At 49.8% G+C, this 22,279-nt stretch overlaps 1 protein-coding gene across 3 annotated transcripts; it reads left to right on the plus strand.

Annotated features, from left to right (window-relative positions):
* The first annotated feature begins 321 nt into the window (after nucleotides 1-321).
* Nucleotides 322-17,382, plus strand: NEIL1 (nei like DNA glycosylase 1). Of its 3 annotated transcripts, none has more exons than XM_048868388.2 (10): nucleotides 322-407; nucleotides 1,528-2,015; nucleotides 4,061-4,180; nucleotides 5,156-5,219; nucleotides 7,390-7,492; nucleotides 9,048-9,172; nucleotides 13,329-13,356; nucleotides 13,972-14,033; nucleotides 15,503-15,743; nucleotides 16,252-17,382. In XM_048868388.2, the coding sequence occupies exons 2-10, from the start codon at nucleotides 1,537-1,539 to the stop codon at nucleotides 16,296-16,298; spliced, it is 1,269 nt and encodes a 422-aa protein (XP_048724345.1). In that variant the 5' UTR covers nucleotides 322-407; nucleotides 1,528-1,536; the 3' UTR covers nucleotides 16,299-17,382. The 3 variants fall into 3 exon arrangements, with proteins under 3 accessions (XP_048724345.1, XP_048724342.1, XP_048724344.1); XM_048868385.2 differs by lacking the exon at nucleotides 322-407 and adding an exon at nucleotides 1,179-1,296; XM_048868387.2 differs by lacking the exon at nucleotides 322-407 and adding an exon at nucleotides 1,179-1,296 and having other exon boundaries at nucleotides 7,393-7,492.
* Nucleotides 17,383-22,279: the final 4,897 nt, after the last annotated feature.

Genomic DNA, 22,279 nt, shown 5'->3' on the forward strand with positions numbered 1-22,279 from the left:
ATCTGGCTGGGGGCAGGATGGTGGTGGGATGCAGGGGTGTCCGTGTGGTAGCTGCTCTGGGTGGGTGCAGGACGGTGGGATGCAGGGGTGCCCATGCGGTAGCTGCTCTGGGGGGGCCACAGGACAGTGGGGTGCAGGGGGGCTGTGCGGTGCTTTTCCCCAGCCAGCCAGCCATAGACTACAAGGCCCAGGGCGGAGGAGGAGAATTCCATTCCCCGCCCGTGCCCCCGAGCCCCTCCCCGGCAGCCACGCGGGCCTGGGGACCACCGCTCCCCACCCTGTAGGCGGGAGCTCCCCTTTGCAACTACTACTCCCATCGTGCCCCGCGTTGCCCCGCCCCTCCCAGCAGGGGTGGGGGGGCTGTTTAACCCTCTGGTTGCCGACGAACAGTGCGAGCGGGAGCTCAGGTGCCCCGGCCGGCTCTGTGCTGGGACAGGCTTTGGGGAGCCGGGCTGGGGGGGGGGGCAGGTTGAGGGGAAGGGGGGAGCCGGCCCCGTGCTGGGGCTGTGGGCGGGGACTGCGGAGCCGGGCTGCTGCGGTGCCTGGTTGTGTAACTGCCTCCAGGCCCCCTGCAAACCCGGGCGGGGTGGGAGCTGGCTGGAGCAGGGAGCCGGCCCTGTGCGGGGGCACTGGCTGCGGGAGGGGGAAGCTGGCCCTGTGCTGGGGGGGGGCACTGGCTGCGGGGGGGAAGCTGGCCCTGTGCTGGGGGGGGCACTGGCTGCGGGGGGGAAGCTGGCCCTGTGCTGGGGGGGGGCACTGGCTGCGGGGGGGAAGCTGGCCCTGTGCTGGGGGGGGCACTGGCTGCGGGGGGGAAGCTGGCCCTGTGCTGGGGGGGGCACTGGCTGCGGGAGGGGGAAGCTGGCCCTGTGCTGGGGGGGGCACTGGCTGCGGGGGAGGGGAAGCTGGCCCTGTGCTGGGGGGGGGCACTGGCTGCGGGAGGGGGAAGCTGGCCCTGTGCTGGGGGGGGGCACTGGCTGCGGGAGGGGGAAGCTGGCCCTGTGCTGGGGGGGGGCACTGGCTGCGGGAGGGGGAAGCTGGCCCTGTGCTGGGGGGGGGCACTGGCTGCGGGAGGGGGAAGCTGGCCCTGTGCTGGGGGGGGGCACTGGCTGCGGGAGGGGGAAGCTGGCCCTGTGCTGGGGGGGGGCACTGGCTGCGGGAGGGGGAAGCTGGCCCTGTGCTGGGGTTCCTGTGGGGAGCTTCCTGGCTCACAGGGACCCAGGGCCCATCTCTGTTCCTGGTCCCAGCCAGCTTGGTGGTGCCTATCTCCTGGCTGTGCACTGGCTCCTCATGGAATGGGTTAGTGGCTCAGCCCATGGCCAGGTGGCCCCATCCCTAATACCCATTCTCCATGGTATCCTTGTCCACTGCCTCTGCCTTGCAATTGTCCCCTGCGCACCTACTGTTGGGTCCATATTCACCGGCCAGGAGGGCCCAGCAAAGCCAGGGACTGAGAGAGCTGCCCGCCCTGATTAGTAAGATGCATGTGCTACGGTAGCTGCTCTGCCTTATGCTTGAGTCTTGCCTTAGGTGTCTAAGATGCCAGAGGGACCAGAGCTTCACCTGGCTAGCTGCTACATCAACACGGTATGTGCAGGGCTCATCTTCTCGGGGAAGGTGGAGAAGTCTGAAGTGAGCAAGAACCCAGAGGTGCTGTTTGAGAGCGACGCGTACCTGATCTCTGCCACCTCGCGGGGCAAAGAGATCAAGCTGACCCTGATGCCACTCAAAGAGGAGAAGAATACGCTTCCTGGCAGAGAGAGGGGCAAGGAGGGGCAGAGCCAGAACGGTCCCCAGCAGCCCATGGATCTTGTCTTCCGCTTTGGAATGTCAGGCAGCTTCAAGCTCACCTCCGGGGCTGAGCTGCCCAAACATGCCCACCTGCGGTTTTACACCAAGGAGAGCCCGCGCCAAGCCCTCTGCTTCGTGGATTTCAGGCGCTTCGGGCGGTGGGAAGTGCACGGGACGTGGCAGCTGGACCGAGGGCCATGTGTGATGCTGGAGTATGAGAAATTCAGGTGAGATCCACCATGACCTTTCATCTCTGCTTGAGAAACTGACCAGGAGTGTGTGTTGAATGGGCAGGGACACGGGCTGAATGATAAACACAATGTTCTAACAGTGAATTCTGTGTGGCGCCTGGTGATAGAATATGGGGTCTTTCGCCATTACAGGGATACGTCTAGCTCACATTTATGGAAACTTTGTCTTGGATTGAAGACTGTCTGGTTTGTCTGGTGCTTTGTATTCCCTGAGATCTCACTATGAATAAGGGAACAGGCTTGGTTTAAACATCCTACTGTGTGGCTTTTTTTTATATAACAAGTGAACAGCACAAAAATAATTCTTAAGTGTTGCAAGAGGGAAGAGCACAGCTGAGCTATTTAACCCTCACAGCAATGGCTCTCCAGGGCTATGCAGACCACCTTGCTAGCCACTCAATTCAGCATGTTGAGAACCAAGCAGGGGGAGGCTGAATGGTTGAGAATGAGGTAGGTCCATGAGGAGATGTCTGCAAAATGGGAGGCTGGAAAAATCTGGAGATCCCCTAGGTTAGGACCTGTTAACTGACTACGACAGATTTCTGGAGGGCTTTGGTTGAGCTCTTGTATTATTTTGTCCAAGTTAATGTTTCACTCTTAATGTGTCTGTTACAGTTGTGAAATAGTGCAAGAGAGTGAGAACCCTGCTGTAGCTACTTTAACACCCGCAAAATCCCATGGCAGGCAAGGAGGGGCTTTGTAGCTTGGTGGACAAAGGACCAGGTCCCCAAAGATAATGAGGGTCCTAACTTCTATTGGAAGAGCCTAAATACCTTAGAGGCTGTGGGCCAAAGTGCCCACTTTGTATTTCACAGGTAGAATTCGTAGCTGAAGGGCGTATCACAGACTGACAGAGGTTGGAGATTGAAAGGGGTCATTGGGTTCTCTGGTGCACGTCCCTGCCTGCCCACGTACCATGTGGTACGTTCATTAGTGGATTTTCAGGGTTAGTTTTTAATTTGCTGAGCATTGGGGTTTCCACTGCTTCCCTTCCAATCTTTTCACCCCTCATATTCTTAAATCTTCCTTTCCCTAATTGTATCCCATTCAGTCATCAGAGACTTGGTGAGTTTGTTGGTTAATTCCCTGAGCACCTTGTCAAAGGCAGATTGCATAAAAGGATTCCAGTATCTCAGGTATTGAGTCATTGTTAGTTTCATCCCTCTCCTCTTTGATGAATGAGCTACTCCCTCTTCAGTGCATTTCTGTGTGGCCACTTATGTTTATTTCCCTTTGGCAGCATTCCTTGTACCCTTGTCTCTTCACTGCAAGCCTCACCTGACTCTACGTGTTGGTGTTCCCTTATTTCTTTGCTCTTCTATGTGCAGATCTTAGAGCAGCCCTTCATAAAGCCACTCTTCAAAGGCTCCTTCTTGTTCTTTGTATTCGTCTGTTTCAGTGGACTCTTAGACTGCCTTTGATGCTTTAATGGCGATGTGTCTTACTGTTCCTCCAGCCTTCTTCACGCTGTGATGGGTCTTTAATGCTTCCTCTTATCACACTCAATTTCTTAATTTGCTTCCCTGCAATCGAATACCTTTATAACTGCTGCATTCCGGGAACCCGTTCTGTATGGGGCTGAATTCAAGTAGCTTACAGCACTGGAACTGCAAGTCCATGTGCTGCTCCTGCTAAGGAAACAGTGGGTCATCCCTGTACCTTTACCCAAAGGGTTTCTCCTCTACCTTTATCATTACCTGTCTTATTGTAATGCCTCTTGATGTCTAATGCTGCCCCCTCCTCTCTCCTACACAGACTGTTCACATCTATATTTACAGTCTTGCTATAAGAACCATCCCCCAAGGTTTCACTTGTGCCCGCTAGACCATAGCCTCCATCATTTTTAGTTTCACTTCTCCCTGCTTGTGTTGGGAGGCAGACCCTTCTTCAGCAGAAAACCCCACTGGAGAACAACCCCACCTCACATGTTGGTTACTGTGTTGGAAGCACATCACAGGTTGAGTGAAATGGTCATTTCCCCAGCCCCTCCTCCCTAGCTGACCGGCCCTGCTGTCTTCCAGGGAGAACGTGCTGAGGAACCTGTGTGACAAGGCTTTCAACAAGCCCATCTGCGAAGCCCTGTTAAATCAGAAGTTTTTCAATGGGATTGGCAACTACCTCCGAGCTGAGATTCTCTACAGGTGAGCAGGGTGCAGAGCAGAGAGGAGGAGGCCGGCCCAATGAAGAAGTGGGTCCAATTCCCTATTCCACCCCAGGCTCCCTATGTGACATTGGAGCAAACCAGGCCTTGTTTACTCAGGGACGCTGAGGAAAGTTCAGATGAAATAACTAAAGCTGTGAAGTTAATGCACGGGAGGTCAAGTGCATAAAACCCCCAAGGAGGATTCAGCTACTGCAAACTAAGGCCACTTTACTTCTGAATGAGCCTCTCCAAATGGGGGTTTATGATGCACTTTCACTGATGTGCCTTAACTTCACAGCTTCAGTTAACTGGTCTGAACTCCCTATGGAGACAAGCCCTTAGCTGCTCTTTGCCTCAGTTTCCCTATCTGTACAATGTCGATATTAGCACTGCCTTAGGGGTTGTGAGGATGAATACATTAGCGAGCATAAGGTGCTCATGTATAGGGTCCCTTTTACATAGTAAGTAGATATCAGACCTTGTTATTCCCATCACTGTAGCTATGAGACCAGCACCATGTAAGGATCCAAACTGTTGATAGGCCACCCATTTCCATTTCCCTTGCTGAAATGCAGCCAGCCCATATCCATTCCAGTGCTAAGCACCCACAGACAGCACATCCAGTGCACCTCAGCTTTGAGTACTTTGCAGTTCCTGCACTACGCTCGCTACCAACACAGCCCTGACTTTTATTTTTTTTCTGAGTGCCCTATATGTGCTGGGCATCTCAGATTTGGCCTGCAGTGACACTTTCAATCCGGGACCTTGCCTGGGGAGCTGAATTACAGCATGCTCACGTGCGGTAGTCAGAATGCACCAATGTTTTACTGCGTAGATTGCATCCAGCTCTTCAGAGGTGAAAAGCCAATGCTTTCACCCGCTGCGTCAGCAATCTCCCTCCTTAGGCCGGGACTCCATTTGCACTGGCTGGCATTTGTGTTGGGGTCCTCACGTAACAGATGGACTCTCCTAGGTTAAAGATCCCTCCCTTTGAAAAGGCTCGGACGGTGCTAGAGGCCCTTCAGCATCGGAAACAGGTGAGGAGGATGAAGAAGGCTTACACACGTGCACAGAAAAGTTGCAGCTCATCACACAGAACTCAGGGTTCAGTGCTCACCCTGTAGCGCCTGGGGATCGCAGCACATGGGGTGTGATGGCGTCACTGGCTCTTGGACCCTCTGCAGCCCCAGTTACAAGTTGTAGCTTTAACCTTAGAACTTCCACCATTTCTGTTTTGGGTCCTGTTGTTCTTTGTTCTTGTTAGAAGTGGCTGCTGTCTTGGAGGTGGATCCTCATCATGAATCAGGAGGCCAGACACTCTGACTTCAGGGCCTGTTCTGTGTCTCTCAAAATTCCTTCTCACAGGGGAATCTCCGTTTAATTCTTCAGGCTTTACCCCCCGTGACGTGCGGCCACACTGCCATGGCCTGGAGTCTGTCAGATCCCCCTTGCTCAGCCAGATCGTTATGTGCATGGCTTGGATGGGTGACCTGTGCAGACAATAGTGCTGCCCATTTAGTTGTTGGCTCTGAGTCAGGCCTGAAGCAGGCAATGCCCCTGCATGGGATTTGAAGGGGTGGTTTTCTGGAGAGCTTTGAGACGGGGCCTGCTCCCATGTAGTCGTTAAAGCTCCTCTGGCACCTTGCCCAAGCAGGGAGGTTAGCACCAGCACCCTCACCAAATCCCAGCTCTGCTGACTGCATTCTGGCTCCTCAGTTAGCCATGCAGCTTGAGAAGGAGACGGACTTCTTCCCTCCCCATACTCAGACTTGCTTTAACAGTTCAGTGATTGCATTTGGCTCCTCCATGAAGGAATCACTCGCTTCCTCGTGTGATATACGGCATGTGTATGGTTAGTTTATAAAGCACATTTGGGAGGACAGATGCTACGCAAATGTCTGCTTATCTTCTGTTGCCTTTAACTCCTAGGAGTTGCTCTGCAAAAGTGCTGCATGTAAAACTTGTTTGCAAATCTTGAGCCAGATGGACCGTGACTGCCTGTCATGGCATATACATCTATGGCTCCTGTGTCGTGTATGCACCATCCTTTGCTGAGGGGGACTGTGCTCTGCCTTGTACAGTAGCCTCTTGCATATTTCACTCACTTTACCATTCCCTCCCCCGACCAATCTCAAATATACTCAAAGGTATTTAGGCACCAAACTTCCACTGATTTCAAGGGAAGTTCGGTGCCTAAATACCTTTGGGGATCTGGGCCAAAGATCCTAGTTTGCTGTGAAAATAACCCACAACTAAGAGGACCACGATAGTTTAGGCTCCAAATCTGACTATTCTGGTCTAGTGCTGTGTGGCCTCTGGGTTTTTTTTAAAATAGCTACTTCCCCTCCAAATAGTGTTTTTGTCTGACCGGCCTTCCTCCCTTCCCCTCCCCTCCCCTCCCCCGGCCTGTCTCTGTAGTTAAGTTACAAACACCTGCAGTGCAGTCAGTGATGCGTCCCAGCCATAAGGGATCTTTAGCCTTCCAAAGCTGCCAGGCTAAATTCAGCCCTGCGTGGAGTGGTAAAGTGACTGATGTATACAAGTGGGTACTGTACAGAGGCAGGTCAGATTCCCACTCAGCAAGAGCAGCTGCTTCAAAGTCTATGGAGTTAGCCCTGTTTATGCCAGGGCTGAATTTTGCCTGGCATCTGGAAACAGGGAGCATTTAGCATGTGGAGGGAGAGGAAGCTGACTTGGAGCAGTCAGGGCGGGTTTAGGCCTCTGGTAAGGGAAATCTGGGGGAGGGGTGAGGAGCAGGATGGCTTGGCAGCTGTGGAGGAGTTGCCTTATAGGAAGGGCTGGACAGCTGGGAGGGGACTAGGCTGGTTGGTTTTTGGGTGGGACCAGCAGCTACAAAGCGGCTTGGAGTAGGGTCTACACCGCAGTCAGAAGTGTAAGTGCAGCATGGGTCGACATACCCAAGCTCTCTTTGATTCAGCTGGCTCGCTAAAACTAGCAGAGAGGCTCTGGCGCCCAGGTTAGGCACCCAAATACAAGCCTGCCTGGGACCCTGGGTGTGTACGCTGGTGGCTATTAGCAAGCTGGCTCAGGTATGCCTGCAGTGCTCAGTTGCACCTCGGATTGCAGGGTGGACCGACCCTTGCTGGGAGGAGGAAGGGCTGGATGGCTGGGGAAGGGTTGTATGGGAGAGGGTTGGCTTGGGCTGTGTCTGGGCTCCCTGTTTGAATCTCCTCCTCTCAAACCCAGCAGAGTCCGGACCTGACCTTGAGCAAGAAAGTGAAGCTAAAGCGGGAGAATCCTGACCTGCTGGAGCTCTGCCATGCAGTGCCCATGGAGGTCATTGACATGGGTAAGGAGATAGCTCAGGGAGCACAGCCCCGGGTTCCTGCCCTGCAGTGGGCCATGGAGCCTGTGATGGAGGTGACTCAGCCACACCAGCAGGAGGAGTTGCAATGAGATGTTGGGGTTGGGGTTGGATCCCTGCTGCCTTCAGCTGGGCAGACGCTCCGCAACGGGGGAGGGGTAGGGCAGAGCCCTACTCGGGTGGGTTGGGGCAGGGGTAGCAGGAAGCAAGGGCACCATATGAAAGCGCTCAGGCTGGGCGTTTAATGCCAGTGGGAGGAGGCTGGGCCTTTACGTGAGAGGCAGGGTGACACCAGACGTGCCCTGTGGGGTGCGCAAGTGGCCCCTACAAAGCTACTTCCATCGTGCAGATTTCAATGGGTAGCTGTTGTCATCAGCCAGTAGCAAAAATCCCCAGCAGCCAGAGATGGGACACTTGATGGGGAGGGCTCTGCGTTACTACAGAGAATTCTTTCCCAGAGGTCTGCCTGCTAGGTCTTGCCCACATGCTCAGGGTCTAAATGATCACCATATTTGGGGTCAGGAAGGAATTTTCCCCCAGGTCAGATTGTCCAAGATCCTGGGGATTTTTTGCCTTCCTCTGTAGTGTGGGGCCTGGTTCACTTGCAGGTTTAAACTAGTGTCAATGGTGGATTCTCTGTAATTTAAGGTCTTTAAAGCATGATTTGAGGACATCAGTTACTCAGTCAGAGATTAGGGGCCTATTACAGGAGTGGGTGGGTGAGGTTCTGTGACCTGCAATGTGCAGGAGGTCAGACTAGATGATCCTGAGGGTCTCTTCTGACTGTAAAGTCTATAATAGGAGAGACCCATGGTGGCCCTGTTCGCTGAAGAGCGGAGCACAGGTGCATGTCCTGTCACTCTGCTCAGTGTTCCCTACACAACTGTTGATTGCAGGGGACAGACTTCACTCCCTGTCCCAGCTGGGATGTGTTCCTGTCTTCCTCTCTGGGACTAAGCAAGGAGAGGCCCCATGGTCCATCCATTATTTTCCCTCTCTTGCATCCTTTTTGGGTCTGCCTCTGCTTCAGCCTGCCGTAGGTTTTTCCCAGACTTCCCCTAAGGATTTCAGCAGACAGACCCCTCCGCCCCACCAGAGCTAACTGCATTGCACACTGACTGTGGTGAGCGAGCCAGACAGCTGCAGACATTGGTGGGGAAGCAAATGCAGACGAGTGAGGCCGGATACGAGAGAAATTGACGACCTCTTGGTTTATCGGAGCAGTCAATGTCTCCAGCTGTTGTGGAAATAGAGGCAATCCCTTAAAAACACCAAGCTCCAGAGAGCTGAATGCTTTCAAGCTGCGTGTGTGCAGGCTGGAGAGGTGCAAATCCATCTCCAAGCTATCCCACATGGGGTATGTGAGAGGGAGCCCCTGGAAGGGTTCAGAAAGCTGGAGCTGAGCATTGCTGCAGCCCCCAGCAAGGGTCACTGTAGCATAGAGCAAAGCCCACAGCAGATCAGCCCCTCACTTCTGGAGTTGCAGGGGGAACCTTGGACCTAAGAGTTTTCCCTGATGCTCATTTTTGTGTCCCACCAGGGGGGAAGGGTTATGGCCCGGAGCCCTCTGATGATACCGCGGCCTTTGAGGAGTGGCTGCAGTGTTACTGTGTCCCTGGCATGAGGTCGCTGCGTGATGGCAATGGTAGGACCATCTGGTTTCAGGTAAGAACTGCGGTGGCCTTGCACTCAGAGAGGCTTGACTCATCATTGCTGTCCTACCGTGGGGCCTGGACCCCGCTGTAAGAGGAGACTGGCAGGCTGTCTTCCCTAGGGCCGGATTAATGCAGGGGCTTTAGGGGCTGCAGCCCATGGCCTTGGGCTAAGGGGGGCCCCTGCAGGCCGTGGGCCAGATGTGGCCCGCTGCTTCTTTTCATCCAGCCCACAGCAAGTTTCCACGCCACAGGCGGAACACCGGTCCCTGAGCCTTGGCGCCCTACTCCGGGCCTGGAGCTGCAAGCGCCGGCTCGCCAATGCGGCCCCAAGGCAGGGAGTGTTGAGGGAATCCCAGCGCCAGCTCTGCAGCTCCCATTGGCCGGGTACTGCAGCCAATGGGAGCTGTGGAGGTGGCGCCTGCGTGCATAGGCAGGGTGCACCACGCAGAGCGGCCTGGCCCCTCGGCCTAGGGGCTGGACATGCCAGCCACCTCGGAGCAGAGCAGCGCGGAGCCAGGGCAGACAGGGATCCTGCCTTAGCCCTGCTGCACCGCCGACCAGGAGCTGCCCAAGGTAAGCGCCTCCCAGCCGGAGCCTGCACCCCAATCCCCTGCCCCAGCCCTGAGCCCACTCCAAACCCCCAGAAAATCTAGTAGCCCCGGGCCCACAGGAGAGAGTTAATCTGGCTCTGGCCTTCTCCCAGCCCCTTCCGCTCTTCATCACCAGGAGACATTGGCTAAGCCTAGCACAAAGTCTGTTCCTTTGTTACCCGCACAAAATTGTCTGTCACTTGCATACTCTAGGGCACCCACGTCTACCTAGTTCCTAGGGCTCAGGCATAACCCTCTTAATTTAGGCACTCCGTGGGCTCTGGGTTCTACTCCTCTGGGCTCAGAGCAAACTCTCATTCCCTCTGGACTCAGGGCCTCATCTTTTGTGGGTTTATGGGGTCTTTTACCAGTGAAAGAGCCTTACACAGTAGTATCCTACGTAACCTCTATTTATTAACAATCACCAAAACAGAATGCACATGCTACACATACAATGCTCACCACTCCCAATAAAACAGATGAACTTTTCTTGATGGCCAGTCAGGATCAGATCATCTGGGGGACTCCAGTTTCTGCACGCTGTGATTGGCAGTGTGTGAGATCTGGCAGCTCTGATCCTGGGGCTGTGTCCTGGAGTTGGTTCCCAAGAATTTCCTTGTGGACCCCAGTTTATATAGTGAAACTTGAGTCCTGCTTAGCTATATCGTAACCAATCATTTTACTAAAATTTTAGTAACCAATCCTAACATATTGTAACAAAATTCTCTAACCAATCATACCCCACTACCTTAATTAATTAACACCTAGCAAAATTAATTATTTAAGATAGAAACAATCAAAGAACCAGACAAAGATCATACAGACAAACAATAGGTAAATGGGGTCCATAAAGACAAAACAATAAAGTGTAAGGTCATGCATTTAGGGATTAATAACAAGAATTTTAGTTATAAGCTAGGGATGCATCAATTAGAAGTAACGGCGGAGGAAAAGGACCTTGGAGTATTGGTTGATCATAGGATGACTATGAGCTGCCAATGTAATATGGCCGTAAAAAAAGCTAATGCAGTCTTGGAATGCATCAGGAGAGGTATTTCCAGTAGGGATAAGGAGGTTTTAGTACCGTTATACAAGGCATTGGTGAGACCTCACCTGGAATACTGTGTGCAGTTCTGGTCTCCCATGTTTAAGAAGGATGAATTCAAACTGGAACAGGTACAGAGAAGGGCTACTAGGATGATCCGAGGAATGGAAAACTTGTCGTATGAAAGGAGACTCAAGGAGCTTGGCTTGTTTAGCCTAACTAAAAGAATGTTGAGGGGAGATATGATTGCTCTCTATAAATATATCAGAGGGATAAATACTGGAGAGGGAGAGGAATTATTTAAACTCAGTACCAATGTGGACACGAGAACAAATGGATATAAACTGGCCACCAGGAAATTTAGACTAGAAATTAGACGAAGGTTTCCAGCCATCAGAGGAGTGAAGTTTTGGAATAGCCTTCCAAGGGAAGCAGTGGGGGCAAAAGATCTATCTGGCTTTAAGATTAAACTCGATAAGTTTATGGAGGAGATGATATGATGGGATAACATGGTTTTGGTAATTAAATATTCATGGTAAATGGGCCCAATGGCCTGTGATGGGATATTAGATGGGGTGGGATCCGAGTTACCCAGGAAAGAATTTTCTGTAGTGTCTGGCTGATGAATCTTGCCCATATGCTCAGGGTTTAGCTGATCGCCATATTTGGGGTCGGGAAGGAATTTTCCTCCAGGGCAGACTGGAAGAGGCCCTGGAGGTTTTTCGCCTTCCTCTGTAGCATAGGGCACAGGTCACTTGCTGGAGGATTCTCTGCTCCTTGAAGTCTTTAAACTACGATTTGAGGACTTCAGTAGCACAGATATAGGTGTGAGGTTTTTTGCAGGAGTGGTGGGTGAAATTCTGTGGCCTGCGTTGTGCAGGAGGTCAGACAAGATGATCATAGTGGTCCCTTCTGACCTAAATATCTATGAATCTATTTCATACCCACAACTATTGATAAGTGATTTCTTGCCAGACAGAATGCTGTCAAATTAAATGTTCTTTAACCATCTTAAGATCAGTTTCTTTATCTGGTGATAGTGGGTGCTATTAGGACAGGATCTCCTTCTTAACAGCCTGTAACTATGCTGGTTCTGGTGGGACCCAACTGAGAGTGCCAACTCAGGACAAATTGCTTAAAATAGGGCAGTTACAGCCCAAAGCTGGGGTTTCTGTGCACACCAAGACAAACCAACCCAGCCAAACAGAGAAGACTTTCGTTTTACCCCACTGGCTAACCACAAGTCACACAAGCAATTCCTTTAGACACTCCGGTTTCCCAGTATCCCCACCAGTGCCATTTGTTATGGGGACAAATGCTTATGAAAACCAATATCCCAGTAAAAGAAAAAGGGTTCTCTCGATCCCAAAGGACCAAGCCCCAGACCCAGGTCAATATACAAATCAGATCTTACCCACAAATCACGCTGTTGCCAATCCTTTAGAATCTAAAATCTAAAGGTTTATTCATAAAAGGAAAAAGATGTAGATGAGAGCTAGAATTGGTTAAATGGAATCAATTACATACAGTAATGGCAAAGTTCTTGGTTCAGGCTTGTAACAGTGATAGAATAAACTAAAACTGCAGGTTCAAATCAAGTCTCTGGAGTGCATCCACAGTTGGGATGGGTCATCAGTCCTTTGTTTAGAGCTTCAGTTTGTAGCAAAATCCCTCCAGAAGTAAGAAGCAGGATTGAAGACAGGATGGAGGAGCTGCAGCAGCTTTTTATAGTCTCTTGCCATGTGGTCTCTGCTTTCTTTGTCCCAAAGACAAGCTGTCCATCACAGGGGCATGGAAAAACCTCAGAGTTCTGTCCATAGACATGTCCCTGCATGCCTTGCTGAGTCCCAAGGTGTATCTGCCTTTTTTCAATGGGTCAGTTGTATAACTGATGGTCCTTAATGGGCCATCAAGCAGGCTAGGCAGAGCTGACACCAACTCGTCTGCAGTGTCACCCAGAAACATAACAGAAGTTTGAAATACAGACAGTATAGAGCCAATATTCATAACTTCAACTACAAAAATGATACACACATAGAGATAGCATAATCATAACCAGCAAACCATAACCTTGTCTTAGACACCTTATTTGACCCCCTTTATGCAAGATTTGGTGCCACTACAGGACCTTGGTTGCAACAATGATCTATACGGTCCCAGTTCATGTCAATAACACAGCCCAATGTTACATTGTTTTAATGTAATTTAGATGGAATGTGACTTCCTGTTTCTTAGCTAATGGCTACTGCTCTCTTAATATGGCTTAATATAGAAAGAAGCAGACCTGTAAGAAATGGACACCACAGACGCCAAGTCTAGGATGCCAACATTTGGGCTTTTACACTACTCTGAGTGAGCTATTGCTGCTCCAAGATGCCATTCTGTCAGTGTCTGTTGCTCCAGCTAATGTACGGGTGCCCCTCTGCTGGGTCTGGCAGCATTGCTGAGACCTTTGATGCCTGATGAGGGGGTTTGAACTGCCCTTTGGATTGGGTTAGGGCACTGTCTAAAAGCTCTGCCTTCCTTTGCAGGGGGAGCCTGGACCTATGGCCCCGAAAGGTGAACATCCGCTTTACTCTTCCATGCTTTGCAGGGTTCTCTTGCTTCTGGTTGGGTTGGGAGAGGCAGGGAGATCCTTCGCTTGCTGTGGAATTATTAAGGTTAAGGAAACAAGCTACACTCTTCTCAAAACTCTCTAGTTCACTGTCCTGAATCCAGTAGTGGTTACGCATCCTTACCACTGGGTGGCAATTCAGCAGCCCGGGTGAAAGGAGATAGTGAGTCTCCAAGGGTCCCATTATTGTTGGCAGCCCAGTAGCAAGTGGCCTGTGTACCCTACAAGTGTCCTTGTGAACGTGGGGAAGCTAGTACTTGTTGCTCTTTGTGCTATACCTGCTCTGTGGAGGGAGAGCTATGCAAACCAGCCCACTCTGAGCACCCTCTGTACACTCAGTTCACGTGTAGTCCAGGCAAGATGTCCACAAAACCAGGCCAGCTGTGTCCAACCTCTCTCAGAACCATCTCCAAGCTTCCAGACCATATGTGGGAGCTTTTCTTCCCTGGATGGCTTCCCAGAGGAAAAGAGGGCTGGGGATTAGACCTCTGACTCAGCTGCAGTCAGGCCCCTTTCTCGCCTCCAGAGTTAAACGGTCATCTTAACGTTCTCTTCTGCAGGGGAAAAGTCCCGCAAGAGGCGCTCGCGGGTGAATGCTGACCCTGAGCCTTCAAGTCCAAAGGTACAGAGCCTTAGTCTAGATGTCTTCTGTAACTCTCAGTGTTTATGGGGGCCCCTCTACTCCCAGAGTCATTCTCCTGCTGCCCCCATTGTGCATTTCATTGGATCTTTGGCTGGAAGAAGCTAAACACCACCTCAGCCTTCACAGCCGCCCATTATTCCCAGATGAGAAAACTGTAGAACAGAGACAGACCAATGTGTTGCCGTTAGGGGTCGGTGAATCAGGACTAAAACTAATAGAACCCAAACTCGCATTCTTGTCCTCTAAACACTGCCCTAGATAATACTGCCTCTCTCAACTAGCCCCCGAAGTCATGGACACTTTACTGACACACATCCTGACACTAGGCACATGTGTGCATGTTTTTACACTCTGTTTGTACACACATCTCTGTAGAGAGGCTCCTCATCCCAGAGATGTTTTGATAGCGGGGATCTCAACCCCACGCTCTCATTAAGCTCATCGCAGGATGAATTGAGCGCAGTACACGAATAACAGGTTATTTTATTTTTTAGTAGTCTCTGCTGGTTCGGCAGTTCTAACTGTTGCCTGCTGGCCTCAGGGGTGGGGTTAAAGAAACACACTTCTATTGTCCAGACATTATTTAATCTGAGCAATGAACTGCAAATGTCAATGTTGCAGTAAGAGACAAATCGCTAACAGGGTCATGCTGATCAAGGAGTGTCTTTGGAACAATGGAAGTTGTGCAACCTGGCGAAAGGAAGCGGCTTAAGGGTGCGTACAGATGCAGCTTTTTTAGCTGCAAAGTCCCTGCAAAGCGTTTAATCAAAATACAGCTGCTATTGACCCGAGGCTGTGGCATATCTTACTGGTACTACTGCCCTTGTTTGGGTTAATGGTGAAACAGCTAATCTATTCCCCTTTGTTGTTAAACTTTGCAAATCCGCAAACATCCCTATGCATATCTGACTGGCAGATTGCAAAATACCTCTGTCTGTCTGTCTGTGTAACATAGGCACTATCAGAAAAAATATGATTCTTTCGAAGGGCCAGCCAAGAACCCCACTGCGCTGGGTGCGGTACAGACAGAGTAGTAGACGGTCCCTGCTCCAAAGCCAATGATGTGAGCTCTGTCTTTGCCTTGCACAGCACCAAATGTTCTCTCAGCATTTACTGTAAGGGTTAGTAGTGGCTGCGTGAACAGCTGGTGATGTGCATTCCTGAGGTGGAGAACTTTAGGGAGAACAAGGCCAAATGTTCACATTTGGTGCCTGACTTTAGGCAGCTTACGTTTTAAAACTTGCCCCAGTTTTCTCCCAGCTGATGTGTGTGGAGTAAACTCCATAGGGCAGATGGTTAAACCTGTGCATCTGAAGGTCAATCCCAGAACAGCAACAGCACTTCCCACAACAGCCTTTGCCCCCGGTTCCCCTGAACTTTCAAACGTACAGAAGAAGCTCAAGTCGCTTCCCTGTGACCGAGAGTGCACATTTCAATCATCTGCCTAGGTCACAAAGCCGGTGCCTAAGAGAAGTTCGAAGGGCAGCAGCAGCCAAGAGAAGGTAGCAACGCGATCTGGCAGGAAGAAGGGGAAAGAGCTCGTCCCAGGAGCTGAGAACGCCAAGGGAAATAAAGCAAGAAAGCCAAACGCCAGGTCCAGAAGGAAAGCTTCGGCAAGCCAAGAGTCTCCCACGAGCAAAACTCCTGCTGCAGATAGGAAGAGGCAGGCATCTGCTCGGAGAAGCACAGGTTAGAATTCTGCTCTGGCTCCAGCGTGAGCATGGGAGGGGGATAAGCCCAGATGGCTTATGCTGGTCAAGGTCAATCAGGCTTTTTTTCAAAAGTGGAATAAAAGAGCTTGTGTTCTGCAAGGAAAGGGAAGCCCCATCAACCACCCACACGCTGTAGGATTGTTGGCCAGCCACTGGAATTAGAAACTCTGAAGCTAATTCTCTGTGCACGTGTTGTGTGACCAAATCACTGACCGTAGGAATGGTGGGTCCGCAGCGAGTGAATCCTTAATGGACACCAGGATAGCAGACTGGTGGGTTGGGGTGGGTGATACCTTACACAGGATCCTGGGGCCCCAGATCTGGCCAGGACTGAGATCTGAGTTCTATTAGGAAGCAGTTGGCACTCGTCTCCTCCCTCAGTCTTCCCACGGGAGAAAGTGAATTTCCCCTGCTGCAGGGAACAGGTAGCTTGACTGTCAAACTTTGCCCTCTCACTGCTCTGACTTTCTCTCGTGTCTTTTTAGGAACAGCTACTGTTGCCCCAAGATCCAGGCGGGTGAAGGCTGAATGACTGGTCTGGCACAGCATCTGACCTCGCTTCAGCCTGGAGTAACTCAGATGGCAGCTCGCTTGCTACTGCTGCATGTGCTGAGGGAGATGCGCAGGGAGCAGCTGCTGGGGTGACTCTTCTCTGAAGCGAACGTGCCCGCTGCGTTGTTTCTTAGATCCCTTCTCAGAGGTGGCTTGCTGCAGGGGCTCTAAGCAGCTGACGCAAGAGCCCCCACCCCATGAAATGGTGAAGGTGATGCCATGGCGTCAGCCTCCCTGCTCGGTTACAGGGTTTTATTCCTTTTTAAATGCAGCTTCAGGACCCAGCAATTGGGCGACTTTGTATCAAACCCCTTGGAAGCTGCTGGGGCACCCGCTGGTGACTGCAGCTGAGAGCTGGCAGCTCTGGGCAGAGAGATGGGAACACGCTGAGTGTGGGAAGTCTGAGTTGAAACAGTTTCCTGAGGGTCAGGTTAAAAATCCTCAGAAGACCATAGCTCTTCATTCCCTGCTCTCAGCTGCCCTTTGCAGCCTCCCTGCATGCTGCCATGAGATGGCTCTGGCTTCTGAGGCTGTGTTTGGCCCAAGTTAATGGGGACAGAGCAGAGTTTGCAAATGTTTTTATTGCCCTCGCTGATTCCAGAGTCTCTAACCCTTGCTCTGCAGGAGGGATGAGCTTTGCAGATCAGCAGCATTTTATCTCATGTAACTCAGGAGGAGGGTGGCAGTGGCATGTCTGAATAAGGGATCAACTTTGCTACTGGACACACGTGCAGACTCTGGGCAGCGGCCACGCAAGCTTTTCCTTGCTGTCCCCGCTAGTGTGCCTGAGCGCTGTAGCGGATCAGAAGGTAGGACAGCCTGGATGGCTCTTTCAGAAATTGACCTCTACAAAGGGGATGTGCAAACACTTAGCTGTTGTGTGGAATGAGTCCATCAGTCAGTCGCTCCTGAGCTGGGCTGCCCAGAAACCAGTGCCCTGAGGTTACAGGCTCAGCGGCTGAGCCAACCTGCCCACCCTCCCTATAGTGTGGTTCTCTGACCCAACTACCAGTGCTTCTAGCAATCTGATTTCAGTACTAACAATAAAAGCTTTCCATAAACAATCCCTTGTGTGGCTGCTTTGCTGTCACTGCAGGAGACTCTCTGCTGTTCTGGAGGCCAAGTATTAGGGCAAAGAGGCAATATAGCCATAGTATGGCTTACAGCCAGCTCAGGCCATTCTGCTAGGACCTGCCCTTTCTGGGTGCTAGTGATTTGGATGTGCCTCCTTTCCAGCCAGCTAAAGGGAGGTCCTAGTGGCCATAGCTAAGCTTTGCTGGATTCCTGTTGTGAGCGTTCACATGGGGATTCAGATTCAAATGGGGAAGGATGCTATAGAAATACCTGTCCATAAATGGAATAAAGAAGCCCTTGTAATAACTGGGAGTTAATGGCAGATTCTTCTGGCACCAGTTCAGGTGCTAGCCTGGATCATTTGGCTAGAACTAGTTTTTTCATGTCTGGAGGGAGTGGGGGCCTTTGACTGTGGGTGAGAGCCATGGCTCCCCATCTGAATTAGGAAACTGTTGCAGTGAAGCTGAAGGGCTGTTGAGACTGCCCCCTGTGACAGTCTGTACCCTTATGCTCACCACTTTTACAAAACCATGATCACTCTTGTACAAAGTATGCCTTGTGAGGTATCATTTAAAAGCCCATAATCTGCTGAACGTTATTGTCCTGGTAAAATGCATGTGGCAACATTGTGTGTAAAATTATAAGATTCTACTGTGTGATTTTACTGAGACATGCTCCAAGTTTAGAAAAACAGCTTCAAACTATTTGCCCAGAGACCAAGGCTAGCCAGCACCTCAGCCAGCTGGCAGCATAATCAAATGGACTATCACCTGGTTAAGCAATCGTTCTTTGGCAGTAAGAAAGGTGTGAGTGAGAAATTTGGGAATCTTGGCAATGGAACAGCTGGGGTAAACAGAGTGGCTGTCGCCTGAACTCCAGCTGGAGATGATCTTCAAAGAGGAGGAAAAGATACAAAAATGAGGAATAGAGGTCCCAAATCACCTCTCTCCCCTCATCTCTACTCACTGCATCAACAATGTTTGAAAGACAAAGAAAGCATCACGGTACTTGGGGAGGGGTCCTGGTTTGGGAGGAATCCAGCCAGAGTGTTGTAAACCTATGGTGAGAGAAACCTTCTTGCTCTAAGTTCACTTAGCTTGTTAGGTTAGGTTTTAGTTTGCGTTTTACCTTTTATTTCTTTGTAACCATTTCTGACCTTTATGCCTCATTCCTTGTAATCACTTAAAATCGATCTTTCTGTAGTTGTTAAACTTATTTTTCTGTTTTATCTATCCAGCGTGTATTTGGATTGAAATGTTTGGGGAAACTCCATTTGGATAGCAAGATTTGTGCATATTATTTTCTATTAATGAAATTACAGGCTTTCTATGAGCTTTCCTTGTCAAGAAGGAGAGAGCTGGGCACATTTCTGGGGACATGTCTGGGACTGGGAATTTGCTTGTGTCCCTCTCCAGTATAATTCAGGAGTGGCTAGCTAAGAGCACTCATCTAACTCAGCTGGGAGTAGTCTACATGCTAGAGGCTGTGTGTGTGAGCAAGCCAGGAGTGGTTGCTCTGACAGCAAAGCAGCGTAAAAGGCAACCCATGTTGGAGAACTGAGGGGACACAGCTGTCCAACAGTCCAGATTGTACCCTGGACAGGGGTGAAAGGGAGCCGGTACGGTATCAGCCCGTACGCATCCCACGTTAAATGCTGCCGTGGCAATGCTTTAACATCCCTGCCCCTTTTGCACAACGTAGCTGAAGTTGTGTATCTGAGATCGAACACCTGCGGTAGTGTAGACAAGCCCTAAGAAAGACCCTAAAAAGCAGCACATTGTCTTGGCTGGAGAAAAATCTATCAATGGTTGAGCTACCAGACTCCTGTGAGCCAACATTAGCTATTACTGACATCACGAGGATTCTGCCGCCAGTGTGCACCAACCCTGCCAAGTGAAAAACTTTTGGGGAGCTGTCTGATCAGCTACTGAACTCTTATCCTTCGACTAAAAGGTCAATACCCTGCTCTTGGTGCAAATGAAGAATCAATGAAAACTGGTGAGAGAGCCCACAAGGGGAATGTCCAAATGTAAGAACTTTGGAACCACACTGTGGTAACACCATTACCAAAGCAAGACTTGAAGATCTTATCAGATTCCAAGAATATGCGTAACAATGCAAACTTTCTCTTCAGTTGACGGGATCAAGGAGTGTGAACAGAGATGATCAGCTGGTTGTGAAGTATAGCTTGCTGGTGGGTTTCACGACATCGCACAAACAGTGAAAGTAATGCCTGGCACCCATTCTGCAATACCAGAACTTGAGGCAGATCACAAGGAAGCAGGTTTGTGAGCCACATGCAAGAACATGCTTGAAAGTCTCCAGGAAGGAGAACACCAAGCTGGAGTGTAAGGAAAAAATCCCAGAGTTAGGACCCTCCTTCAAGGTAAAGACATAGTATCCTCTCCCATTAAGGATACTCCTCCATGGGAGGTAACCCCAGTTATTGGGAAGAGATGGGGAATCATAGGACTGGAAGGGACCTCGAGATGTCATCTAGTCCAGTCCTCTACACTCATGGCAGGTCTAAGTATTATCTAGATAATGGGGATTCGATTATTAGAAATATTGATAGGTTTTGTGATGACTGGGAGAACCATATGGTGAATGGCCTGCTGGTTGCAAAGGATGTGGACCTCTGAAGACATCTAGATTGACACATGTGCAGAGCTGGGGAGGAGCCCTTGGTTGTGGTATGTGTCAGACCAATGACATAGGGAAAGGTAGGAGAGAGATCCTACAGGCCAAATTTAGGTTGCAAGGTAACAGATTGAAGTGCAGGAACTCCATAGTCACATTCCCTGAAATGCTTCCAGTCCCACACACAGGGCCAGTTAGACGGGAAGAACTGCAGGGTCTCAATGCATGGATGAGATGCTGGTGTTGGGATTTAGGTTTATTAGGAACTGGGGAACCTTTGGGGAAAGGAGGAGCCAATACAAGAAGGATGGGCTCCACCTAAACCAACACGGAACCAGATTGCTGGTATGTAAAATTAAAACAGGTCATAGAGTTTTAAACTAAGGGCCAATAGCTGCAGAAGAGCACAGTGTTTAGACAGAGACATCCCTTAGGGGAGGATTAATTTTAAGGGGATACTCTATATCCTGATAAAGAGGAGAGGATAGAAGCTGATAAAGTGCAGGTAGGAACTGAAGAGTCAAATAAAAAAAGAGTCCCATTCAGTTATATCCCATGAAGGCAGACAACTAAATATTGACATTTTATAAGTGCTTGCATACAAATGCTAATATTCTAAATACAAAGATAGGTAAACGTGAGTGCCTCATATTAAAAGAGGCTATTGATATAATAGACATCACGGAAACTCAGTGGAATGATGATAATCAATGAGACACAGAAATACCAGGGTACAAAATATATAGGAATGACAGAGTACATTGTGCTGGTGGGGGAGTGGCACTGTATGTGAAAGAAAGCATAGAGTCAAATATAGTAAAATCTTAAAAATTTAAGATTTTCAAAGGAATCTTTAATTTTTAAGGAATCAACTGTACCATAGAATCTCTGTGGATAGAAATTCCAGGCTTGAATTATAAGAATATAGCAGTAAGGATATGCTACCACCCACCTGACCAGGATGGGGACAGTGACAGTGAAATGCCGAGAGAAATTAGAAAGGCTCTAAAACCAGAAAACCCAGTAATAATTGGGCGGTTTCAACTATCCTCATATTGACTGGGTCCATGTCACTTCAGAAAGAGATACAGTAAGAAAATGTCTAGACACCATTAAATGACTGCTGCTTGGAGCAGCTAGCCCTGGAATCCACAAGGGGAGAGGCAATTCTTGATTTCGTCCAAAGTGGTGCACAGGATCTGGTCCAAGAGGTGAATAGAGCCAAACTACTTGGTAAGGGTGACCATAATGTAATTAAACTTAACAGCCCAATAGGGGGAAAATACCAGAGAAACCCACCAAGGTAGCATTTAGCTTCAAAAAGGGGAAGGATACATACAAAAAGGAGAAGGCTAGTTCAATGGAGCCACAAGAGTGAAATGCCTGCAAGCTGCATGGAAACTATTTTAAAACACCATAATAGAGGCTCAGATGAAATGTACTGTATACCCCAAATTAAAAAAAAAAGTGAGAGGACCAAAGAAATGCCACCATGGCTAAACAATAGCATAAAAGAGGCAGTTAGAGGCAAAAAGGCATCCTTTATGGAAGTCAAATCCTGCTGAGAAAAATAGAAAGGAGCATAAACTCTGGCAAGTCAAGTGGAAAAGGTAGGTCCAGAAAGATTTTGAAGAGCAGCTAGCAAAAGTAACTGGTTAAAAGATTGAAAACTGACTATTCCTACCCTTTGTTTTCTAAGTGGAGAGAGGTAAATAGTGGGGTTCCCCCAAGGAGCTGTACTGGGACAAGTGATGTTTCACCTATTCCTAAATGGTCTGGAAAAGGGGGTAAACAGTGAGGTGGCAAAGTTTGCAGACAAAACACAATTACTCAAGCTAGTTTAGTCCAAAGCTGACTGTGAAGCGTTACAAATGGATCTCACGAAACTGGCTGACTGGGTAACAAAATGGCACATGAAATTCAATGTTGATAAGTGTGAAGTAATGCACATGGGAAAGCACAATCCCAACTGTTCACCCAAAATGATGGAATCTAAATGAGCTAGTCCCACTCAAGAAAGATCATGGGAGTCATTGTGGCTAGTTCTTTGAAAAAAGCCGCTCAGTGTGCAGCGGCAATCCAACAAAATGTGAGGAACCACTAGGAAAGGGACAGCTAAGCCAGAAAATAGCATCATGCCACTTTTAAAATCTGTGGTACCCCCACACCTTGAATACTGCATGCAGTTCTGACCTCATCTCAAAAAAATATAGAGTAGAATTGGGAAAAGTATAGAGAAGGACAAGA

The sequence above is a fragment of the Caretta caretta genome, chromosome 10 (assembly GCF_965140235.1).
Source record: "Caretta caretta isolate rCarCar2 chromosome 10, rCarCar1.hap1, whole genome shotgun sequence".
NCBI lineage: Eukaryota > Metazoa > Chordata > Testudines > Cheloniidae > Caretta > Caretta caretta.

Excerpts from the sequence above, each read along its gene's own strand:
- NEIL1 (XM_048868385.2), top strand. Across the intron at positions 9,173-13,328 it reads GTAGGACCATCTGGTTTCAG|GGGGAGCCTGGACCTATGGC; the intron begins GTAAGAACTGCG and ends CTTCCTTTGCAG. Across the intron at positions 14,034-15,502 it reads CTGAGCCTTCAAGTCCAAAG|GTCACAAAGCCGGTGCCTAA; the intron begins GTACAGAGCCTT and ends TCATCTGCCTAG.